Source organism: Psammomys obesus, unplaced genomic scaffold (genome assembly GCF_907164565.1).
Source record: "Psammomys obesus unplaced genomic scaffold, mPsaObe1.curated_primary_1811, whole genome shotgun sequence".
Taxonomy (NCBI): domain Eukaryota; kingdom Metazoa; phylum Chordata; class Mammalia; order Rodentia; family Muridae; genus Psammomys; species Psammomys obesus.
Window position 1 is genome coordinate 2,200,222 of NW_026596147.1, and position 20,167 is coordinate 2,220,388.

General features: G+C 39.4%; 1 protein-coding gene across 1 annotated transcript in view; it reads right to left on the reverse strand.

Annotated features, from left to right (window-relative positions):
• Positions 1 to 465: 465 nt before the first annotated feature.
• Positions 466 to 20,167, reverse strand: part of Asah1 (N-acylsphingosine amidohydrolase 1) — a 32,528-nt gene continuing 12,826 nt past the window's right edge. The window contains exons 3-14 of the mRNA XM_055593602.1: positions 15,938 to 16,028; positions 15,097 to 15,183; positions 12,291 to 12,369; positions 10,219 to 10,293; positions 7,792 to 7,837; positions 6,611 to 6,755; positions 5,954 to 6,008; positions 5,769 to 5,850; positions 3,282 to 3,413; positions 3,070 to 3,193; positions 2,596 to 2,652; positions 466 to 1,468 (exon numbers count right to left, since the gene is read on the reverse strand). Coding sequence (XP_055449577.1) covers positions 1,379 to 1,468; positions 2,596 to 2,652; positions 3,070 to 3,193; positions 3,282 to 3,413; positions 5,769 to 5,850; positions 5,954 to 6,008; positions 6,611 to 6,755; positions 7,792 to 7,837; positions 10,219 to 10,293; positions 12,291 to 12,369; positions 15,097 to 15,183; positions 15,938 to 16,028 — 1,063 coding nt within the window. The 3' untranslated portion in view covers positions 466 to 1,378. The remainder of the gene's footprint in view (positions 1,469 to 2,595; positions 2,653 to 3,069; positions 3,194 to 3,281; positions 3,414 to 5,768; positions 5,851 to 5,953; positions 6,009 to 6,610; positions 6,756 to 7,791; positions 7,838 to 10,218; positions 10,294 to 12,290; positions 12,370 to 15,096; positions 15,184 to 15,937; positions 16,029 to 20,167) is intronic.

Sequence of the window (20,167 nt, forward strand, 5' to 3'; positions counted from 1 at the left end):
TATTTTTAATTATTTTGGGTTTTGGAAACTGTCCCATGTACCCCTTGGGACAGGTCTGATTTCAGATCATTCTTCTAATGATCTCAAAAACCTCTCAACTTGAGAGTACAGTCACAAACCACCATGCCAGCCCTCAGAATCTTACTTTAATACCAATCCTCTAGTGAATTCCCGTTCCTTCTGTAAAACAATCTTGGACCTGCTGGCACTGCAGAAGCAACTGTGTGCAGTCTCCAGAGTAAAAGTTGCCTTTGCATACCTGAAAATTGGGTCGACATTACTGGGTTAAGAAGTAAGTATTAGTCATGACGAACTGTGACCATTTAAGTCATATGTTTAGTAACCTACTTGCATAACCCTTGTTGTTTAATCTAGATATTATGTTCAGCTTGTATCTCTTGATAATAACCCCCACCCTCAAACCAACACAGGCACACACCCAGTCAGCATGCATGAGTGCTGACATGACTGACAGTGACTGTTTATTGAGCATGATACACCTGAGATTGTACATAACTAAATGGATACAGTCTGCCATAAAATACATTTCACTGTCAATTGTAAAAGTTAGAAAGATGAATAAATTCTGTTAGTATTTTCATAAATATTGATTTCTGAAAAATATTGTTAATAACTGTATTGTATGAAAAGCTAAAAAATATGTTGGTTAGAAGGGATAATGAAAAAACTTATTAAATTGATTATACATACAAGAGTTTAAAATAACGAGTTTGTGCTGAGTTCTTGAACTCAAGTTTCTAAAGCTAGCAACTTCCTGGGGTTACTAGCAGGTAGAATAATTAGGAAAATGAGAATACTTTTTTTTAAAAAAAACATGTTATATGATCATTATTTTTAACCCTCCAAAATGCTATTTCTGGACTCAGAGGTCTATTTATTGCCCATTAAAATAAGCATCAAATGTCATCTCACAAACTCCAGCCAAGCACAGCGATATTGCATTGCTGTCACTAACAGTGAAGGTGAATGACATGCTGAATCTAAGAGAGAACCAGGAGAAAAATACTGGTGTACAGAGAAACATAAATATGTAGATTTTAAAAAGGTGAATGAACTTTTGCATTAATCACACAGGACACTGGATTAAATACCAGCAAAGAACATTGATGTATTCCATAGAGGTCAGGGTTACCCTTCCCCAACGTCAAAGTGAAATGAACTGGCAAATTCTACATGACATTGCATTCCTTGAAGAATTTACCTGTAAATTGAAGTAATGATAACAAAAACAGTCTCTAAACTGTAAACACACTGAGGACAATCTCATGACTAACAGACAACAGGCCTTGAGTCTTAGCCTCTGGAAGGAGATCAGACTTCAGGTCTCGGCATGTCATACAGGCTTGCTGATGTGTGCTCACCAGCCTATACAAGGGTCTGGGCAGTCCCGCAGGTAACTTTCAAAGTGATCTTTGGCAACATCAATCAAGGTTGTGAATACAGTCAGCTGGAAAAAAAAGTTATTTCCATTTTAAAGATATTTTAAAGATTTTTTAATACATATCACTATTTTTGGTCCCCCAAACAATTTGCTTATAATGATATTTAATAGTAATCAATGAACACTTTAAGATTCATTTAACCCTCTTCAGTGTATAACTGGCAGACATGCAAAGCCCAAGGATACACCATGGAGCAGAACAGTTTGGCTTTGGCTATGCTTATCCCCAATACATTTCCATTATAGCAAACAAAACAAAACAAAACAAAAACAAAAACAAACAAACAAACAAAAAACAAAAACAAAAACAAAAAACCAAACCAAACAAAACCAAAAAAACCTGTAGCCACAGAGTAGAAAGCACACACCTAAACCCTTGTGGTCATGCAATGTAAACTACCTTGAAGCCACACGGAGATACTGTGCAAAACAGAAAAGGTAACTTGACTAAGATAAATCAAGGAGGGCAGTCCCTGGTTAGTTACAAATGCTAAAGGGAAGAAAGAAGGCTTTGTTTTGGCAGAGGTTATCTCTGTACAAAGAATGACTATAAGCAAGTGAGCTGATTAGGTTTTTTGGTTACAGCACAGGGAAAGATAAAAATTTGTAATAAAGTCATGGAGCAACCCTTCCCTGATAAGACACAGGGCTCTACATGAAAATAAACCTCACACTCCATTTAATCAAGCATTAGCTGTTAGTTGAACAATACAGTGTGTGATTTCTGACACACAGGGCAAAGTCAAAACGAGACTTCGTCCAATGCCGTGTAAGTAAAGCTGAAACAACACTTGACAGCGTTCCAAGTGAGCAACATCCTTATTGCATTCCTAAAGTTGTGGTATCAGGCACACAAAAATATTTTTAAAAAATCACACCTTAAAGCTGAGTGAGGCAGTGCCTGCCTGTAATCCCAGCACCCAGGAGGCTAAGAGAGAGGGACTGTGCATGTCTGAGGCCAACCTGGACTGCAAAGTCAGTTCAAGGCTTGACTTGGGGACACAGAGAGACCCTGTCTCAAAAAAAATGAATCAGTAACTAGTATCTTCAGAATGATCCAAGGTAACAGAGAAAGACAATTCATATATGCAAGTTCTTTCCTAAAAGTAGTATGTATGTGTATATATAAATACCTTGTTGAGGACAGGTTTTGTTGATAAGACATCATAGATGGTTGCAAACGAGAGATTCTAAAACACAAAAACAATTTTGTTGAGAAGGTTAAATACAGTCCTTTAGTAGAATTTATCCATACAGGTGGGTCATTAAAGACTAAAACATTTTTCAGTCTTCCAAAACCATCTCCCTAGAGTCACTGCTAGAAACAAAGGTGACAGTTCTAATGTATCACTTTTTTTTTTCGTTCTCTCCTCCAGTTTTGAAATTCTCTTATTTAACTTTATAGAATGGTATCTGGCATTAGTGTAAGGAAGGAAAATTACAGCAAAAATTTGCTCCTTAAGTCCAATAGCAAAAGTCCATATGGTATGTCTAGAGATACTCAGTAACAGGTTTACAATTTCTTCAAGATCAAAGAAAAACGCCAGAACTAAGATAATCCTTAGTCAGGACAGTGTCTCTCTCTCTACGTGACAATGCAAATGTACCTTCTGTGTTGTGCGATTTAGACACATCTTTGCAGGTGTTCTGCGGTCATCAATGAACAAGGTGTTTTTCCACCGGTCGTAATTGGTTTGGACCACATACCATCTGCCATGCTTAGGATCAAGTCTAGATGTGAAAAGAGAGATTCCCTCTTAGGCTTTCCATTTGCCTTGGTTCTTGTTTTTACTTATTTTGCTTCATCAAATGTACTCACTCATATACATCCAAAGCCTGTTTTCTTTCTCGTGTAATCACACAACCTTCCCCAGACTGGTTGCCTCCCAGGATAAAATATGCTGGGGCCATTATCTTGGTCTTGACCAGTGTATTCTTGGCTTCTTCATAACTGCATAGGAGCATTTTTAAAAGTAAGCATTTTTTATTTGATTCTGAATAATGTGTTTTAGTTGTAGGAACTAAAGGCAAACAACAGGTATCTGAGGCCCCTTATGGAGTGATTTAACTGAATGTAGACACACACACACACACACACACACACAGCAACAATTAAGTTTTTGCATGTGCAATGACCAAAGATTAGTCTAAATCAAATAATGGGAACTGAATCTGAGGCCTAAGGCGTTTCTGGGAGTGCTTTCCTGAATTGCATGTGCAACTTCCTTGCAGCCTTGGTTCTGAATGTGCACTTTGCATTGCTCTGGTCAACACCTCAGCTCACCCTCAGGACAGCAGCTAGAATTAAAGCCCTGTTATGAATTACTATACCTCTTTGATTTTCTGCTCCTATACAAATAATATTTTAATTATGGAAACAAAACCTTTTAATAATTTTCTTTTATTCCTCAATTGTAAACCAGTTTACCTTTGGGTTGAATTGCATTAGAACTTTTAAAAATACTATCATGTTTACATGTGTGTGTGAGTGTGTGTATGTGTGTATGGAAGAGGGCATCAGTGCCTATGGAACTGGAGTTGCAGGAGGTTGTGAGCTGCCATTTGAGGGATGGGAACCAAAGCTGGAACCTCTACAAGAACAGCAAGTTCTCTTAATCAATGAGCCATCGCTTTAGCCTCTAGTTTTAAAAATTACTATTTGAGCTGCTGATGAGTTTCAAAAATTGTAAAATGAAATTTGGCTAGGGATTATGACAGAACTTACAAAATGGCATTCTGAACATTGACAATCAACTCTGAAAAATGAAGATGTTCTACATCCTGTGGTAACAAATATTTAGTCAGGATTTTATTCTTCATATAAAATAAAAGGTACATCCATGTCATTCATGTTTACATTTCCTTTTTCTTTAATTAATAGTAAAATTCTATGTATACCAAAGAACTGTTTTAAAGTAAATTTCTGTACAGTAAATGTCTGCTCTATATACATGTTTTATACACCCATATTCTTGGAGTTAAAGCATTTTCTAGACAAAAAAGGAGCTGAATGGGAAGTTGAGGAGGCCACTGGCTAAGGAACATGCTTTTGAAGAAGGGTTGTGAGCAATGATAGTAGAAGGACCAATAATCTGTACGTTGGAATTTTAGGAGGACCTCTAATATAAAGGTGATCCCAAGAGTCATGCTCTAACTTTCCTACCTATGCCTTTTATTCAACAACAAAAGGGAAATGTAATTACAGTCCTGGGGCGAGGCTAAGGCAGTAGTTCAGTTGGTAGGATACTTGCCTAGCAAGCACAAAAGTCTGGGCTCACTCTACAGCACCACATAAACTAGGTATGGTGGATGTCTATTAATGAAAGTGGAGGCTGAAGGATTAGGAGTTCAAGGTCATCATTGGCTACATAGTGAATTTGACCAGCTCAGAATATATTAGATCCTGCCTAAAAAAACAAAACAAAACAAACAAACAAAAGTGTGATACACACGCCTGTCTGAGATAGGGTTTCACTATGTAGTCCTGGCTGGTCTAGATCTCACTATGTAGACCAGACTGGCCTTGAACTCACCAAGATCTGTCTCCAAAGTGTTAGGACTGAAGGTATGTGCTATAACACACACACACACACACACGACTTGGAGAACAGAAAGTAATTTTGAAAGTAAGGACTATCAAGAGCTGAGTGGAAGCCAGTAGTGGTGGTGCATGCCTATAATCCCAGCACTCGGAGAGACAGCCAGATCTCTGTGAGTTTGAGGTCAGCCTGGTCTACAAAGGGAGTCCAGGACAGTCAAGGCTACACAGAGAAACTGTATTTCAGAAAAAAACAAAAACAAAAACAAAAAAGAGCTGAAGTAGATAATCAAAGAAGACTTCTCTTCCCTGGAAAGTATTAAAAATAAGATACAGCCTCATTTATCCCAAATCATGTGAACATTATGTATTAAAGACAATATGGCATTCCAGCATATCAACAGACTATAACTTTTAGGTTAATATGTACTACAATTTATGTATTCAATGTATTACCATGTATATAAAGATTTTACTATATAACATTTGCTATGCACATGCTATAATTTTTTTGTCTAACAAAAGAAACTTATATCTTCCTACTGTCAGTATCTCTTAATACTTCTAAATAATTCCATTCATTGCTTTGCTATGAGAGCACAGAACATACAGAAAATAGGAATAATTCCAAGTGAATGTCAAAGAATCACCTAAGAAATACCACAACAGTTCCTCAATGGATGTGAAACTAGGATTTGGTAAATACTTCTATATGTTAATGAGTTACTTAGCAGAGCTGTTTGATAATAAAGCAACAAATCACTTCACCTTGTACTATTTTCCAGAACTGATCTGGTGATAAACCCTACCCACTGGGCATCTTTCTTTCCCAAAATCCATTCTAGGATACCTGGAAGAGACAAAATGCAGACAGTGTCACAGGAGTGAGAGAAGGTTAGATTACTGCCCTCCCTTACAAAGATTCCCATTGCATTTCCAGACATTTCACTCACCCATATAACCACCATTTATACTGAAACGTTCATTTAGTGTAAGACTAAACAGTCCCTGAGAAAAACAAAAAGCAATGCAGTCAGCAATATCAATGTGCTCTTGAAGGTCCCACATCTGTACCAGGACAGTAGTATAGAAAGACCTGAACTGGGTACTGGGTAATGTGAGATGAGTTAGACAGGAAGTTACTGGCCACACGCTTTGTCAAATGAACAGCACAAAATCATGAACTCATCATGACTTGCCTAAGTAAAAAGGAGGCCCAGGCCTGACCCCTATTTTTACTTTGAGACCTTGACAGCCAGCTACATGCTCTTTATTTTCAAAGAGGCACAGAAAACATTTTATTTTCCTACTTTTCTGTGGCATAGGGTCTCATACTGACATAAGTGATAAGGACAAGGGAATAAAATGGGCTTCAGATTCTTTGCCTGTCTGAGATAGGGTTTCACTATGTAGTCCTGGCTGGTCTGGATTTCACTATATAGACCAGACTGGCCTTGAACTCACCAAGATCTGCCTCCAAAGTGTTAGGATTGACTATCATGTGCTATCATGCCTACCTTCATATTCTTTTATGTCCTCATTTTCTTAGACTCCCAGACAGTAAAATCAGCACACAAAACTGCTTATAAAAGTTGTAGAACATTTCTTACTGGTTTGAATCCTGTCAATATGCCCACATATCCAGCAAAGCCTGTAGCCTTGAAAACAGTCTTTTTGTTTCTTTTGAAATCCAAATTCACTGTTAAAGGCTTTAATTCTTCTGTAATAACCCAAGTGTTGTTATTTATATTCCACCTAAAAAAGACAAATGTTGGAGACATTAAAGACAGAGATGAAGGTGAGAATCAGGCATTACATGATACCATGTGCGTGTGTGACTGAGTCTCGCTATGGAATCCACGATGGCTTCGATTTGTAATCCTGCTACCTCAACCTTCCAAGGGCTGGAATTACAGGCCTGAAATACAATATCTGATTTATAGGTGCTTTTCCTACCTGGTCACCTTGGATCAACCTTAACAAGACCTTTATGATTGAGTGATAGTTTGGATCTGAAATGTCCCTCAAAGGCTCATGTGGTAAAGGTCCAGTCCTCAGTACACCAGTGTTCAGAGGTACGGCTTTGGGAAGTGATTAGATTAATCCACTGGTGGTTTAGTAATCTGAGAGATTATTGGGTGATAAATGCAAATTTAGGAATATGAAGAAAGCAGGACACTGAGTGTATACCCTTGGGGGTTATACTGTCTTTACTGCATTCCTGACTTTATAAGGTGAGCAGCTTCCTCTGATACCTGTCCCCACCAACATGATGCTATGCCTTACCAGCCTTAAAAATAGAGGAGGCAGCTGACCATGGACTGAAACCTCTGACCTGTGAGCCAGAATAGTTTTCTTCATCCAAAACTGGGTGATTCTATCCCCTTTCCAGGTGGTAAAACTAAGGCCCAGAAAAGTTTATTAGCTCTGGTCACACAACTAGTGAGAGCCAGAGTCAAAGGAAGATCTCTAATCACAGATCTCTAACCATCATTTTTTTTTCCATAAAGGTCAAAATGACAGATTTCTCTAAGCAAGAAATGAAAATAATCTGTGTCTATCAAGCAGGGTCTCAATTCCTGTTCACTAGGTGTAACGTTTGAGCTACAACTCCTAAGTCACTGAGACTCCTAAGTCCACCCAGTGTGCCTGCCTTCCCAACACTGGAATCCAGTCATTGTCACTTGAGGTTATCTTCCGCACATGGGGGAGGGGGAACCTACTTTTCATCAAGGTGATACTACAGTCTAGACTTCCCATGGAGTGAAAAGATGCCAAGTTGCTTACTTACCCGAGAAATAATCCAAAATCCATGTTTCTTCCATGTAGTAAGTGGCCTATTATGAAGGAAATGGCAGAGACATGTGTCCACAGTTAAAGTACAATGGATTCTTGATCACAGACAGACACAGTAGACATGAATATTTATATTCACAACTGCTTTACCTAGCAATATATAATAATTAAGAAGCCTGGCAGCCAGAAAAAAAATCCTTAGCAAATTCAAACTGTTATTATTATCACATTGGGGCAGTATCTAACATCTGAGATCAGAGGACTCTAGATCAGATATGAAAACAAATCAATGGTTACTCCTTGGACAACTACAAAGCAGTTCTACCGGGACATAGAGATCTTAACCTCTCTCAATGTGACCTGCCCAATTCCTTGATTGCTACTTATACATGGACATCTCAAGTATTAGGTGTAGGTCAAAAGTCACAGTAAATGAAAGGCCATCTTGTGCCTTGGGTGCCTTGTGACCTTGGGGACCAGCCAGGAAAAATACAGGAAAGCCAGGTTCTTATACATAATGCTTATTATCTGGAAAATTATGTTTGTTCTGGGTCTCCAGAAAAACATCTGTCACTGCCTGTGCTGATCTGAATAAGAATGGCTTCTACTGGCCCATACATTTGGATACTTAGTAACCAGGGAGTGGCACTATTTGAGAAGTCTTATGCATGCCCTTTTGGAGGAAGTGTGTCACTGGGGGTGGGCTTTGAGTTTTTAAGTGCTGCCTTTAAAAACAAGGAAATCATGAAATTTGCAGGCAAATAGATGGAACTAGATAAGATTATCCTGAGTGAGGTAACCAGACCCAGAAAGACACACATGGTATGTACTAACTTATAAATTGATATTAGCTATGTAGTACAGCATAACCATACTACAATTCACTGACCTAAAGAAGATAAATAACAAGGAGGACTCAAGGGGAGATCAGATGTGGGGAGATGGGGCAGGAGGACAGAGGGCTTATACAGAGAAGAGAAATCATGGGTGGTTTCTCTGATGCTTCTAACCTGATGCCCCAGCTTGTCTACCTACAACAGGGTGGGCTTCTGGGAGAATATGGGGGCGAATCTAGCTCAGACTCCTATTAGCAGTGATCATGGAGACTGAAGAGGCCACCCTCTAACTAGACAGAACTGCTAGTAGAGGGAGGAGATACCACACATAAAAACTTTGACCCAAAATTTACCCTGCCTACAAGATGGGCAGGAATAAAGATGAAGCAGAGATTGAGGGATTGGCCAGTCAACGCCTGGCCCAACCTGAGACCCATGAGACAGAACCAACCCCTGACACCATTAATGGTGCTCTGTTATGCTTGCAGATGGGAGCCTAGCATAGCTGTCCTCTGAGAGGCTCCACCCAGCAGCGGATAGAAACAGATGCTGAGGTTCACAGCCAAACATTAGGTGGAGAGTAGGGAGCCCTGTGGAAGAGTGGGGTGAAGAATAGAAGGACTTGAAGGGGACAAGAGCTCCACAAGAAGTCCAACAGAACCAACTAACCCAGGCCCAGGGAGGTGGGGCGGGAAGGGGTTCTTGTGGAGACTGATGCACCCACCAAGGACCATGCATGGACTGGACCTAGGCCCCTTTCACTTACATAGCCAATGGATAGCTTGGCTTTCATGTGGGTCCACTAGAAAGGGGAGAGTGGGCTATCTCTGACATGGACTCTGTTCCCTGTTGCCTAGTTTTGATCACTTCCCCTTGGTGGAGCTGACTTGTGAGGCCACAGAGAAAGAAGATGCACTTGGTCCTGATGCGACTTGATGTGCTGATGAGGATTGGTGGGGGTGGCTCCCCTTATCTGAAGAATAGGGAGGGGGTTGGGGCAGGGAGGAGAGGAGAAGAGGGAGTAGTGACAGTGTCTACTCAAGGTAACAAAGGACCTCTGTGAGGACTTCTCCTAAATTATACAGATGGGGACTGCGCAGAAAAAAAGAATGTTTTTGGGGGGCTGGAGAGAAGGCTTAGCAGTTAAGAGCATGTGCTGCTCTTGCTGACAGCAGAGGTTCAGTTCCCAACACCCACCCAGTAGTTTGTAACTGTTAGCAACTCCAGTTGTGAAGAATCAGATGCCCTCTTCTGCCCCGCTTGGGTACCAGACATACATGCGGTGCACACACAATATATTCAGTCAAACACTTATACACATAAAATTAATCTTTTTAAAAAAAGAATGTTTCTAGTCTAGAACAGTTCTACATTTTCCACATGTCTCATTGAAGGTTTAATAAGCATTACAGTAGTCTTAAAATAGGGCTGATTTTCAGTGCACTTATAAAAATGTACCAGGATATACTAAGCTATGCACAATATACAATTTAAACAGCAAACGTGGTTAGTAAAGTTCTGATTTTACTCTAAAAAACTATATTTTATGCTGTACTCAGTGCTGCCATGCACCCTGAGCAGATTACCTTTTTCATCTTCAGTTATTATTGATGTACACATGGTAAACAATTCATAGAAAATGTTGAATGAAATAATCTCCCCTGTGGGGGGGGGAAAAGAAGTTTTTGATTAATATCATCAATAATTATGAGAGTATAAGGAAAATGCCATTCAGCTTTTAATCTTAAGGTATGTAGCATGCTTTTCTCTGTCTTGTTAAATGCTAACACACTGTGCTTAATATTCATTTTTACCTCAGTCTATTTTCAGTTGAATCTCACTCTTATCAACTGTTAATCCATTTTTCTTGAGATATTTATATTTGGTAATTACCGTGACAACTTTTGATATAAGACTTTCTTCCTCAGGTAGACGAGTACGTATTTCCACTATGTTATCATTTGAAATTGTTTTTCAGTTAGAACGTTTTTGTCAACAGGGTTTCTCTGTGTAGCCCTAGCTGTTCTGGAACGCACACTGTAGCCCAGGCTAGCTTGAACTCAGAGACCTACCTCCTCTGCCTCCTGAGTGCTGGGACTAAAGGTGTGCATCACTTCTACCCAGCAGTCAGGATGTTTTTGTATTTGTTTATTTATATGTGCACTTATGCATGCACAGATGTATGTGTAACTTTGCTATGGTGCACAGGGGTGATGAGAAGAAAAACGTGGGTTCTGGGAATCTAGAACTCCGGTTGTAAGCTTTAGCAACAAGCCCCTTCACTTGTTGATCTATGTTGCCACCCCTTAAAAAAAAAATCATTAAGTGAAGCGAAACAAACAAAAGCACTAGCCAACTTCGTTGAGAAACAACAGAAATTTTCCATTAATTCTCTTCTGAAAAGCACTACTGGTTACATAACATGGTGACTTGATTACTTTGATTGCTTCTATAAATGATACAAACTGAAAACTTTTGAGAGCTGGACAAGGCTGTGAATGCTCCAAAACCCTCTGCCCCTAAGCAGAGCAGGATCCTGAAAATATTCACTACCCAGCAGTGAATATTTGCTTTAAAAAGGGGGCAAGGGAAACCAAGAAAACAGAAATTAGCTGCCTAAATTATCACTACCTAAGAATAATTTTATATATAATGTAATGACCTTTCTTCCCCAAATTAAAAAAAAAATGCCCCTGAGAAATCAATGCCTAAACAAAGGTTGACATTAAACTATATTCAAGGATTTAGTAAGTTCATTCAAAACATCAAGTTTTAAGGTGGCCAGCTGATTCCAAAGCATGTGGGAATGCAGGCGAACAAGATAGCCAGCAGAAAGCTAAGGGAAGGCACAGGTGAATAATTACTCTGCTACAATGAACTGCAAAGCTTTAGTAGCTGAGGTAGCATGAGGTTGACAGAAGATTGCAGAAAGTTCACAAACAGAGCCAGGTACATGCAGTCAAACTGATTTAGATCAAAGATATCACTGTGGAAGGAAAGATAATCGATTTCAGTAAATGGTCCTTCATCAATTAGAAATATATGAAAAAAAAAAAAAACTTTGCTAACGTTTTGCCCTTCCCCCAAATCAAGGAATATAGGGGGAAAAATGAAGAAAAAAGTCAGTAACTCACCAGGAAAATATAGTGCCAATGAAAGAAAGTTGAATTTCTCATGCTGTCAATAAGTCTGTTCATTTTAGGAAACTGTCTTACAGGATTTATAAGGCTACATACATAGCTAGCTACCCTGTGACTCGAAAGTTCAGTTCAAGAGAAATTAGTGTGTAGAGCCATTAAAAAACGTTCAACAATGCATGTATACATACATCAACAACAGCCCCATTGTTAATAAGCAAAATCTGAAAACAACCTAGATGAGAGGTTTAAGAAAGTACCAAAATTCAAGTGCTCAGTTTTATTTTTAACATGGTGAACACAGAACAGGGTTATATGTGGAGGCAACAATGTCTGTGAAAGGGCAGATGAAGCATTTTGGAGGACTGGAATTTCACATACCTGTGTGGATGCCTGTGGAAACCTTCAATGAGCTATTCACACTTAGGATTAATGCATTTCACTGTATATATCAGATTTTACCACAAATATCTATCACAATGTTTTATTAAATGTCTTAAGCACTACAAGATGAACTTTACCTAAAGGAATCCCAGTAACATCTGCAATTCCCTTCATTTCCTCTTCAAAAGGGCCAGGAATGTTGCCCAACACACCAGGCTGAAAGGAAAGAAAGCAGTGCCCACTCAACTTAAGTGACATGCTTTGCCATCTGGCTCTCTGCTAAAGCTCTGTAAAATACTGTTACCCCAACAGGTAGTAAGTTATTTTTAAAGCGTTTACATCATGTATTTCTAAGAGATTTTATATAATGCTCAGTGTTGAACTCCTACAAAAACCTGTGATACTTAGATTTTGATGTTTTCCTCCTGATCTTTGGCCCAGTCCCCACAGAGAATGACACATGAATCATTTTACCTGCTTGACTTAAAATGACCTACCATCTAGATCAACATAATGAGCAAAGTTCTGCTTATTCACTCTTTACCAACTGGCAAGACTCAGCAAAAAAATACAGTATTCTTCACAAAACCACTTCTCAAAACTGTCATTGTTAATGGCTGGTCTTAGGTTGCATCAGTTGTATAATAAGCAAGCAGATGAGCAAATTCTTGATGGACATTGTATCTTATTCTCAACCTCAACTAAGCACAAATACTGAGAGCACAATTTATATTCTCTCGCTAAGACAATGTGTTTAAAAAGTTCTGTTTTTCTTTTTCGTTTGTTTATGTATTTTGTGTATGAGGTATATGTACACACTCATCATAAGGCATGTGTGAAGGTCAAAGGACAACTTGCAGGTGTTGGCTTGCTCCTCCCACTATGTAGGCTCTGGTGATGGAACTCAGGTCATCAGCTTGACAATGAGCCATCTCGCTGCCCCAACAAGGTCTCCATAAGGTGACCTTGCTAAGCATATAATTTGTTTCCCTGTGAATTCAAAGCACTGAGAGTACGATGTTCCAGCCAATTAACAAACATGACTTAATGAACGAATGTTAAGCATGACACTCTACAGAGAGTGATGTGCCATTTAGTCTTCAGAGTCATAATATGAAATATGTATTATTAGTAATATTACCCTTCCAAATGGTGCAAAACTGGTGCATCCTTGAAATGCAGGGATGCTGGGCTCCAAACCACACCAAACTCGCACTTGGGACACTCAGAGTAGAAGGGGGCTTAGGAAGTGGTGCAGGCAGGTCTCATTCCCCTTTTGTTCCTACCAACTCCTGTTCTGGGCAAAACTGTTAGGTTTAACGCATTTGATAACTTTGGTAAGGTGAGAACATAAACATGTTCCAGTAGGTGTGCTGGCTGGCAACGGTCAAAAGGAAGGAGTTGCTGCTTTGCTCATCCAGCCTCTAGGACAATGGTTCTCAACTATGGCAGTTCTGTCCTAGAGGAGATGGCAATGGCTCATGAAATTTTTGGTTGCTGCAACTGAAGGAGGAAGCACAAGGTAGCCAGGTGTGGTAGCATGCACCTTTAACCGCAGCCCATGGGAGGCAGAGGCAGGCAGATCACTCTGAGTATGAGGCCATTCTGGTTTACATACTGAGTTCCAGGACAGCCAGAGCTACAGAGTGAGACCTTGTCTCAAAACAACAAAAACAAAGCAGTAGGTAGAGGCTATACCTGCATCTAAAAAAGTATTCAATCCTAAAATCCTTAGTTCTCTAAATCTGTTCTTGAGCCTTCCAGCTTCTCCATGACCTGCACCTGCAGCAGATCTAAAATATGACGAGGACACCTTGGGAGGTCTGAGGCCAGTCCATAGACAATGCTTTATTTACAGAAGCTAAATTTAAAAGGTATTGAGAAATGGAGTCTTCCTGCAGGGCTGGGGGTCAAGAAAAAAAAAATCATTTGGTGATTGCCTAGCCACAAGAAATAGTAAAACACAACTGAGGTTTAAGGGTCACATCAATGGACCCATAGGATACATGGTTAGGCCGAACATGTCATTTTATCTTTACGTAGAGAAATCTCTGAATTTCTTGAGTTACTTGTAGAAAGTGCTTTTAAAACCTGAACTAATTTTTGCTGGGATCAAATCTGGGCTTTCTGACATGCTAACTGTTATAACTCATGAGAACTCATGCTGCTCTACCACCAAGCTATACTCTCAGGGGAAAAACCTAGGTTTTCAGTAGTCTACCTGTATACTTAACTATAGGAGAAAGAAACCCCGTACTCCTGGTGAGCTCTGTATGTTTTCTCATTCCTTTGTGATGCTGCCCAAAAAGCAAGAAGCACTTAACTACTACAGCCTGCTGTGTTTTGATTCTCTGACTCTAATAATCTAATCCTTAGAATTGAAGGTTCTCTCAAGTTTGACAGTGGTTTTTAAAAAATGTAAATATCCCCTAAAGTTCTTGAGAAAAGGTCAGTGAATTATTTCTTAAATAAATTCCATGCATGATTTTTTCTTTTGTTGAAAATATTCTTTTCCCACATAAAATGTCCTGATTATACTTTTCTCTCCTTCTATTCCTCCCAGTTCCTCCCTTCTGGATCCATTCCCTTTCTGTCTTTTATTAGAGAAGATCAGGCTTCTAAGAGATAACTACCAAACTTGACAAAATAAAATATAATACGATGAATCAAAAACTAGCATATTGAAGTTGGACATGGGAGAACAGGAGGAAAGAGTCCCAAGATAAGGCAAAGAGTCAGAGACCCACTGGTTCCTATAATCAGGAGTGACCCCCCACTCTCCTCCAGATCCAGAAACACAGAGAACCTGATGTAGACCCATCTAGGCCTGTGCTTGCTGCTTCAGTCTCTCTATACCCAAGTACATTTTTAAAATTCTTGATGTATGTGGTACATGTGTTTATATGCATGTCCTTAAAATTGATTGGGGAAAATATTTCTTACCAACTTTTGATCCACGTATTGCATTATTTTTCCACTTGGCACAAATGTGTTTACTAAATTCATCACTGAATTTATTATAATCTTCACCTGAAAAAATAAATAAAACACTAAAAAGACTTAAATAAAGTACTGAGATTTAAGATTACCAAATATGTGTAATAAAAATATAAAACATAATAGTTCAATTTGAAAGTATTTCCAATGAATATATGAACACAATTTTCTTCTTAAAGTAACATTGGTTCTTAATCATTTCATTAAAGGAAGAGGGTACAAAGGGAAAGAGAGACAAATTCTACCCCCCAACACCCACAAAAAGCTACAGGAAAATGACATATTTCCTTCTATCAATTACTATGCATGCAGTAGGGTATCAAATATATAAACCTCTATACCTTTAGCAGTAATTTTAAAAGATTTATTTATTTTTATTTTATATGTATGAGCATTAGCATTTACGTATGTGTAGCACATGCGTGCCCCGTGCCCAACAAGGCCAAGAGGGCATCCAAGCCCCTTGAACCAGTTACACGTGATTGTGAGCCACTCTACGGTGCTGTGAACTGATCCTGGGTGCCCTCAAGTACTCTCAAATGACAAGCCATCTCTCTAGTCCCCTTAGTAGTATTTTTGAGACAGGGTCTCACTATAGCCAAGGCTGCCTTGGAACTCATTATGTAGACCAGGCTGGCCTCTAAACTCCTAACACTTGTGTCCTGCAACAGTCTTCTCAAGTGCTTGGATTATAGGTGTGAGCTCCCATATCCAACTCATAAAGTATTTTTTAAAAAGCAGAATTATATTCCATAAAGTCAGAACAAGAAGAGTTAACACAACATACCATTGGTGCCTTTTGAGCCATTAATTCATGCCATCTTTTGTAGGGTGGTAAATCAAGATCTATGGTGTACCATGGAACTGGTCCTCTATAACTGCAATGAAAGGGCACCATCTTGACATGCAGAAAATGACTTTTAGGCGGAGGGTCACAGAGCTGAAAGGGTGGACTAGACACAAAGTCACAGCAACAGTATAGAGAAAATTCAGAGAAAGCAAAACTCATGAAGAAAGAACAGTTTGCATTTGGTGCTTCAGCCCTCTTTTTCATATACAACTTGAAGTAGACTCAAATCACAGAACAGAATTATACATTCTGAGCCAGCCATAGCAATCCCAGTATTTAGGATGCTGGCTACATTGTGAGACCCTGGCTCAAAAAATAAATTCTACAAGTAAACAATTATAACTATTATGTCTGGCAGGTTAATATGACTTAGTGATACGTGAATCAGTTGTGGTTCAACAACTTAAAACACTGCTGACAGAAAATACCTATTTTTGTTTTTTTCCCCCAAGTATCTGTAACAGTATAGTCTAGGCTCAGGACACTAGACCTGTCTAGACTCTAGGACACTTCACCACTTGGTTTTCTGGTCTGTCTGGAATGCCCTGTCAGTTCATCTAACACTATTGCCAAATTGCTGTCTCTTGTGATGGCTTCACTGATGTTACCTTGTAAGCCCACAGTGCAACAAGTACATGCTTCCCAAGATGGGCTCTGATCCTCCAAGGAAAACTCCTCTTTCCCAGTACATATGTCCACTCTATCTGTCTGTAGCAGGTCTAAGCCCACACACTATCCTGTCATATCCACTCTCAGTTTCCTACACTTACACACAGTAATCTCTGCTATGAGGATATAGTGATGTCTACCCCCTTAATAATGGAGCTGGGCCATAATACTGGTATACAAACTACAATTCCTTCTGCTGCTACAGCAACTTCATCTTCTGGTCCATTTTGGGAGCAGAGGTTGAGGCAAGGCCTTATGTAGTCCAAGTCGGCCTTCATCTTGCTATGTTGTTAAAAATGACCTTGAATTCAGGAACCTCAATCCTCCTGGCTCCATCCACCAGGTAGTGAGGTCACAGGCCACCACAGCAGCCTGTCTCTAGTACTTTCAAACAAATCAAAACAGCTTTCAAGAATGTAGCATCCAATAATTTGTCAGATTAAAAACATCCATCCCTTGAGCCATTTACTACATTGAGAAAAGAGTAGGTCCATATTGGTGTGTGTTGCATTGCTACCAGGCTCTTAACAGAACATCTAACCTTATTTGTATAGCTAAAGATAGGTTATTTCCTGAAAGTCATTTACTGGGCCTCTGTGTATACTTTACTACCATCAATATTTGGTTCTCTAAATGATGTTGCTGAGCTTGGGATCCATGTATATGTGTAAAGTTTTATGAAGTTGTTAGCCAGTACTTTCTTATGCTGTGATTTAGATGCAGAGACAAATGAACTCAATTTTGGAAATATACCTTTCAACAAAATTACGATGAATTGATTTTGTTGTTCTTTTCAAGTTCCTCTGTTCCTTAGCTGATACCTACATAAATATTGTAGTCTTCGGGGGAAAAAACTTTTCATTATAACAATAATAATCCTCCTTCTCCTTCTTTTGCAGATTCCACATGTAAAATTGTGTCTCCATGGACTAATAGTCTGGCATCTCACTCAGAGACTAATGGAATTAAACCTTTATTCCTCCAAGCTGGGCATCTGGATTTCTATGTCTAGATGCAGTAACTAAGTGCTGTGCTATCAGAGCTGTGCATGTTGGTGGCTGGTATTCTATCCATGAACTCCAACCAGCTCTTCCCTTCTCCGCCTCCAAGATAACCAGCATATCCCTAACACCTCCCATAAATTCGTTGAGTCTCCTTCAGTCGAGTACTAGACAGGTCTAGGAATCTTACAGAGGAAATGGAGAGGAAAGAAGATCACTATCAGAGAGGATCAAAACTGGGACTAGTTAGACCTGGGAAACCTTGATAATAAAACCTTCAATAATCAGCGTTTTTTGAGAACTGGTTAATCTGATTAAGAAAGTTGTTTTAATAATTAAAGCTTAATTTAGTCTTATATTTTATCTCACAATAAATATCTTTTCCAAGATATTCTTGTATTTAAAAAGTACACATTGCCTTCCTATACACATAAAAAGTGCCTATCTTATGAGGGCAGTGGAGATTACATGAAACATGTAGAAAATATTTTTCACTAATGATCAATAGAGATTTCCACTATATGTTTTCTATTTTACCATAAGCAGTGTAAACATGTCAATATTTGAGAAATAGCTATTGTAATAATAGTGGAATGCAGCTGACTTTCCAGGTGGCTTACAAACTAGTCCAAATGACACAACACACATCTGTACAAATAAAAGAGCAGGCATAAAGCTGCCAATGAGCAGCAGCAAAGAAACGTTTAATGGGATTGCAATGGATGCAGGGTGATGTGGTTGTCAGTTCCTGGATATCTGCATTGATGTGACTGGTGAGACCAGATGAACAGGTGTCCCTTCCTCCCTCACATTTGCTGGTGTGTGCCACCAAGATTCATGAACTTAGATGAAAAGGATGACCTCGTAGGACTATTTAGACATTCACCAATTAAAAGAATATGAATGCCACCCTTATCTCCCAGATGTCAAGAGCTATTGCTCTACAGTTCAGGAAAAAAAAAAAAAAAAAGGTTAAGGGTAGGGCAGAGGATTTCAGTGTTGAAGAATGGAACAGTGAAGCTGGAAGAAATAACAGCAGAAATGGCATGCAAGAAAGGAAAACACACACAACATATAGGTACAGACATGCACACATATACACATAGAGTAAGAAGTTGTATTATGTCTATTCAGGGAAGGCTAACAATTTGTAAGGAAACAGATTCCCAAATACATGTAAAATACATTTAAAAGAAGGTAGAAAAGCTGGGCATGGTGGCACATGCCTGTAATCCCAACACTCAGGGTGGCAGAGGCAGGTGGATAGCTGTGAGTTCAAGGCCAGCCTGGTCTACAAAACAAGTCCAGGACAGCCAATGCTACACAAGGAAACCCTGTCTCAAAAGACCAGAGGGAAAAGGGCAGAAAACCCTTTAGTATAGGTCTTTTAAATTGCTCATTAAATGTTCAGTGAATTGGGCAGTAAGACCAGCCAAAAGACACAATCAGGAAAGCATGAAGGCCAAGATGGCATCAGTGGTGATGGAAAAGACCTTTACTGAAGCTGCACTCCTAGGTATTCACACAAAGGCAGCTTAGGTTATCACAGTTCCCCTTCACCAACAGTAAGTAATGCTCCATTGGTGGTAACTGCCACAGTGCATTTTTCTACTTCACTACAAACAACATCATCTCAGCGTCTGAAACCCGGCATCTCAATGCCCAGACCATACCATAGACCACACTGCCTGAGCCTACCTTCTCCTCAGGTGGTCTACAGTCTAAACCAAAGGACAGAACACACACATGTACAAACAACAGATGGTAAGCAGTCAATCAGCAGCAGAAATGCTTAAAGGCATGGATGTGGAGTGGCACTCCAGTGTCCCAAGTGTACTGGCACAGAGGGCCGGTTAGAACTTGTAACACCACAAAAACTGAACGCCTTGGCTATACTCTGCTCCTTCCGCCCCGGAAGTGTACTTGTAGCAGGAGAGAAGGAGAGGGGGCGAAGACATGAGCTTTTTCCTGCATGCCTCTTCCCTGTATGCCTCTTCCTAGAACTGCAAGTTTCTCAGGCTTATCTCATCAGAAGATTTGGTAAGACAAACTGTAAGCTAAAAATGTTAGACTAAAATAAAAGATGGCTTCATTCCTTGTCTTATGGTTTTTGATCTTCTTTTGCTTAAAAAAAGCTTTATCAAGTCAAGGTTTATTTCTTGACTCGTTCATATACAAGTTCCTTTATAAGTTCCAAAGTACTCTGAGGGTGCATATCCAGGGATCACAGAGCATCACAGCTCAGTGGGTATACATGACTCCATTTGTCATAGAGCAAAAAATCCTCTCTAGGAGATAAAGTAGGTCTGGTGACAGGGAAGAAATAGAAAAGAAGGAAATCAGATTACCTTCATATCTGCCTTAATCAAACACATAACACACACATAAAAGGAAAGCAATCCATGTCTCCAGGTGAAAGACACAGCTTACATTTCTTTTACTACTGTTGTGTCTAGAGAAACATTACAGAGAAGGGTCTGTGCAAAGGACAATGGTT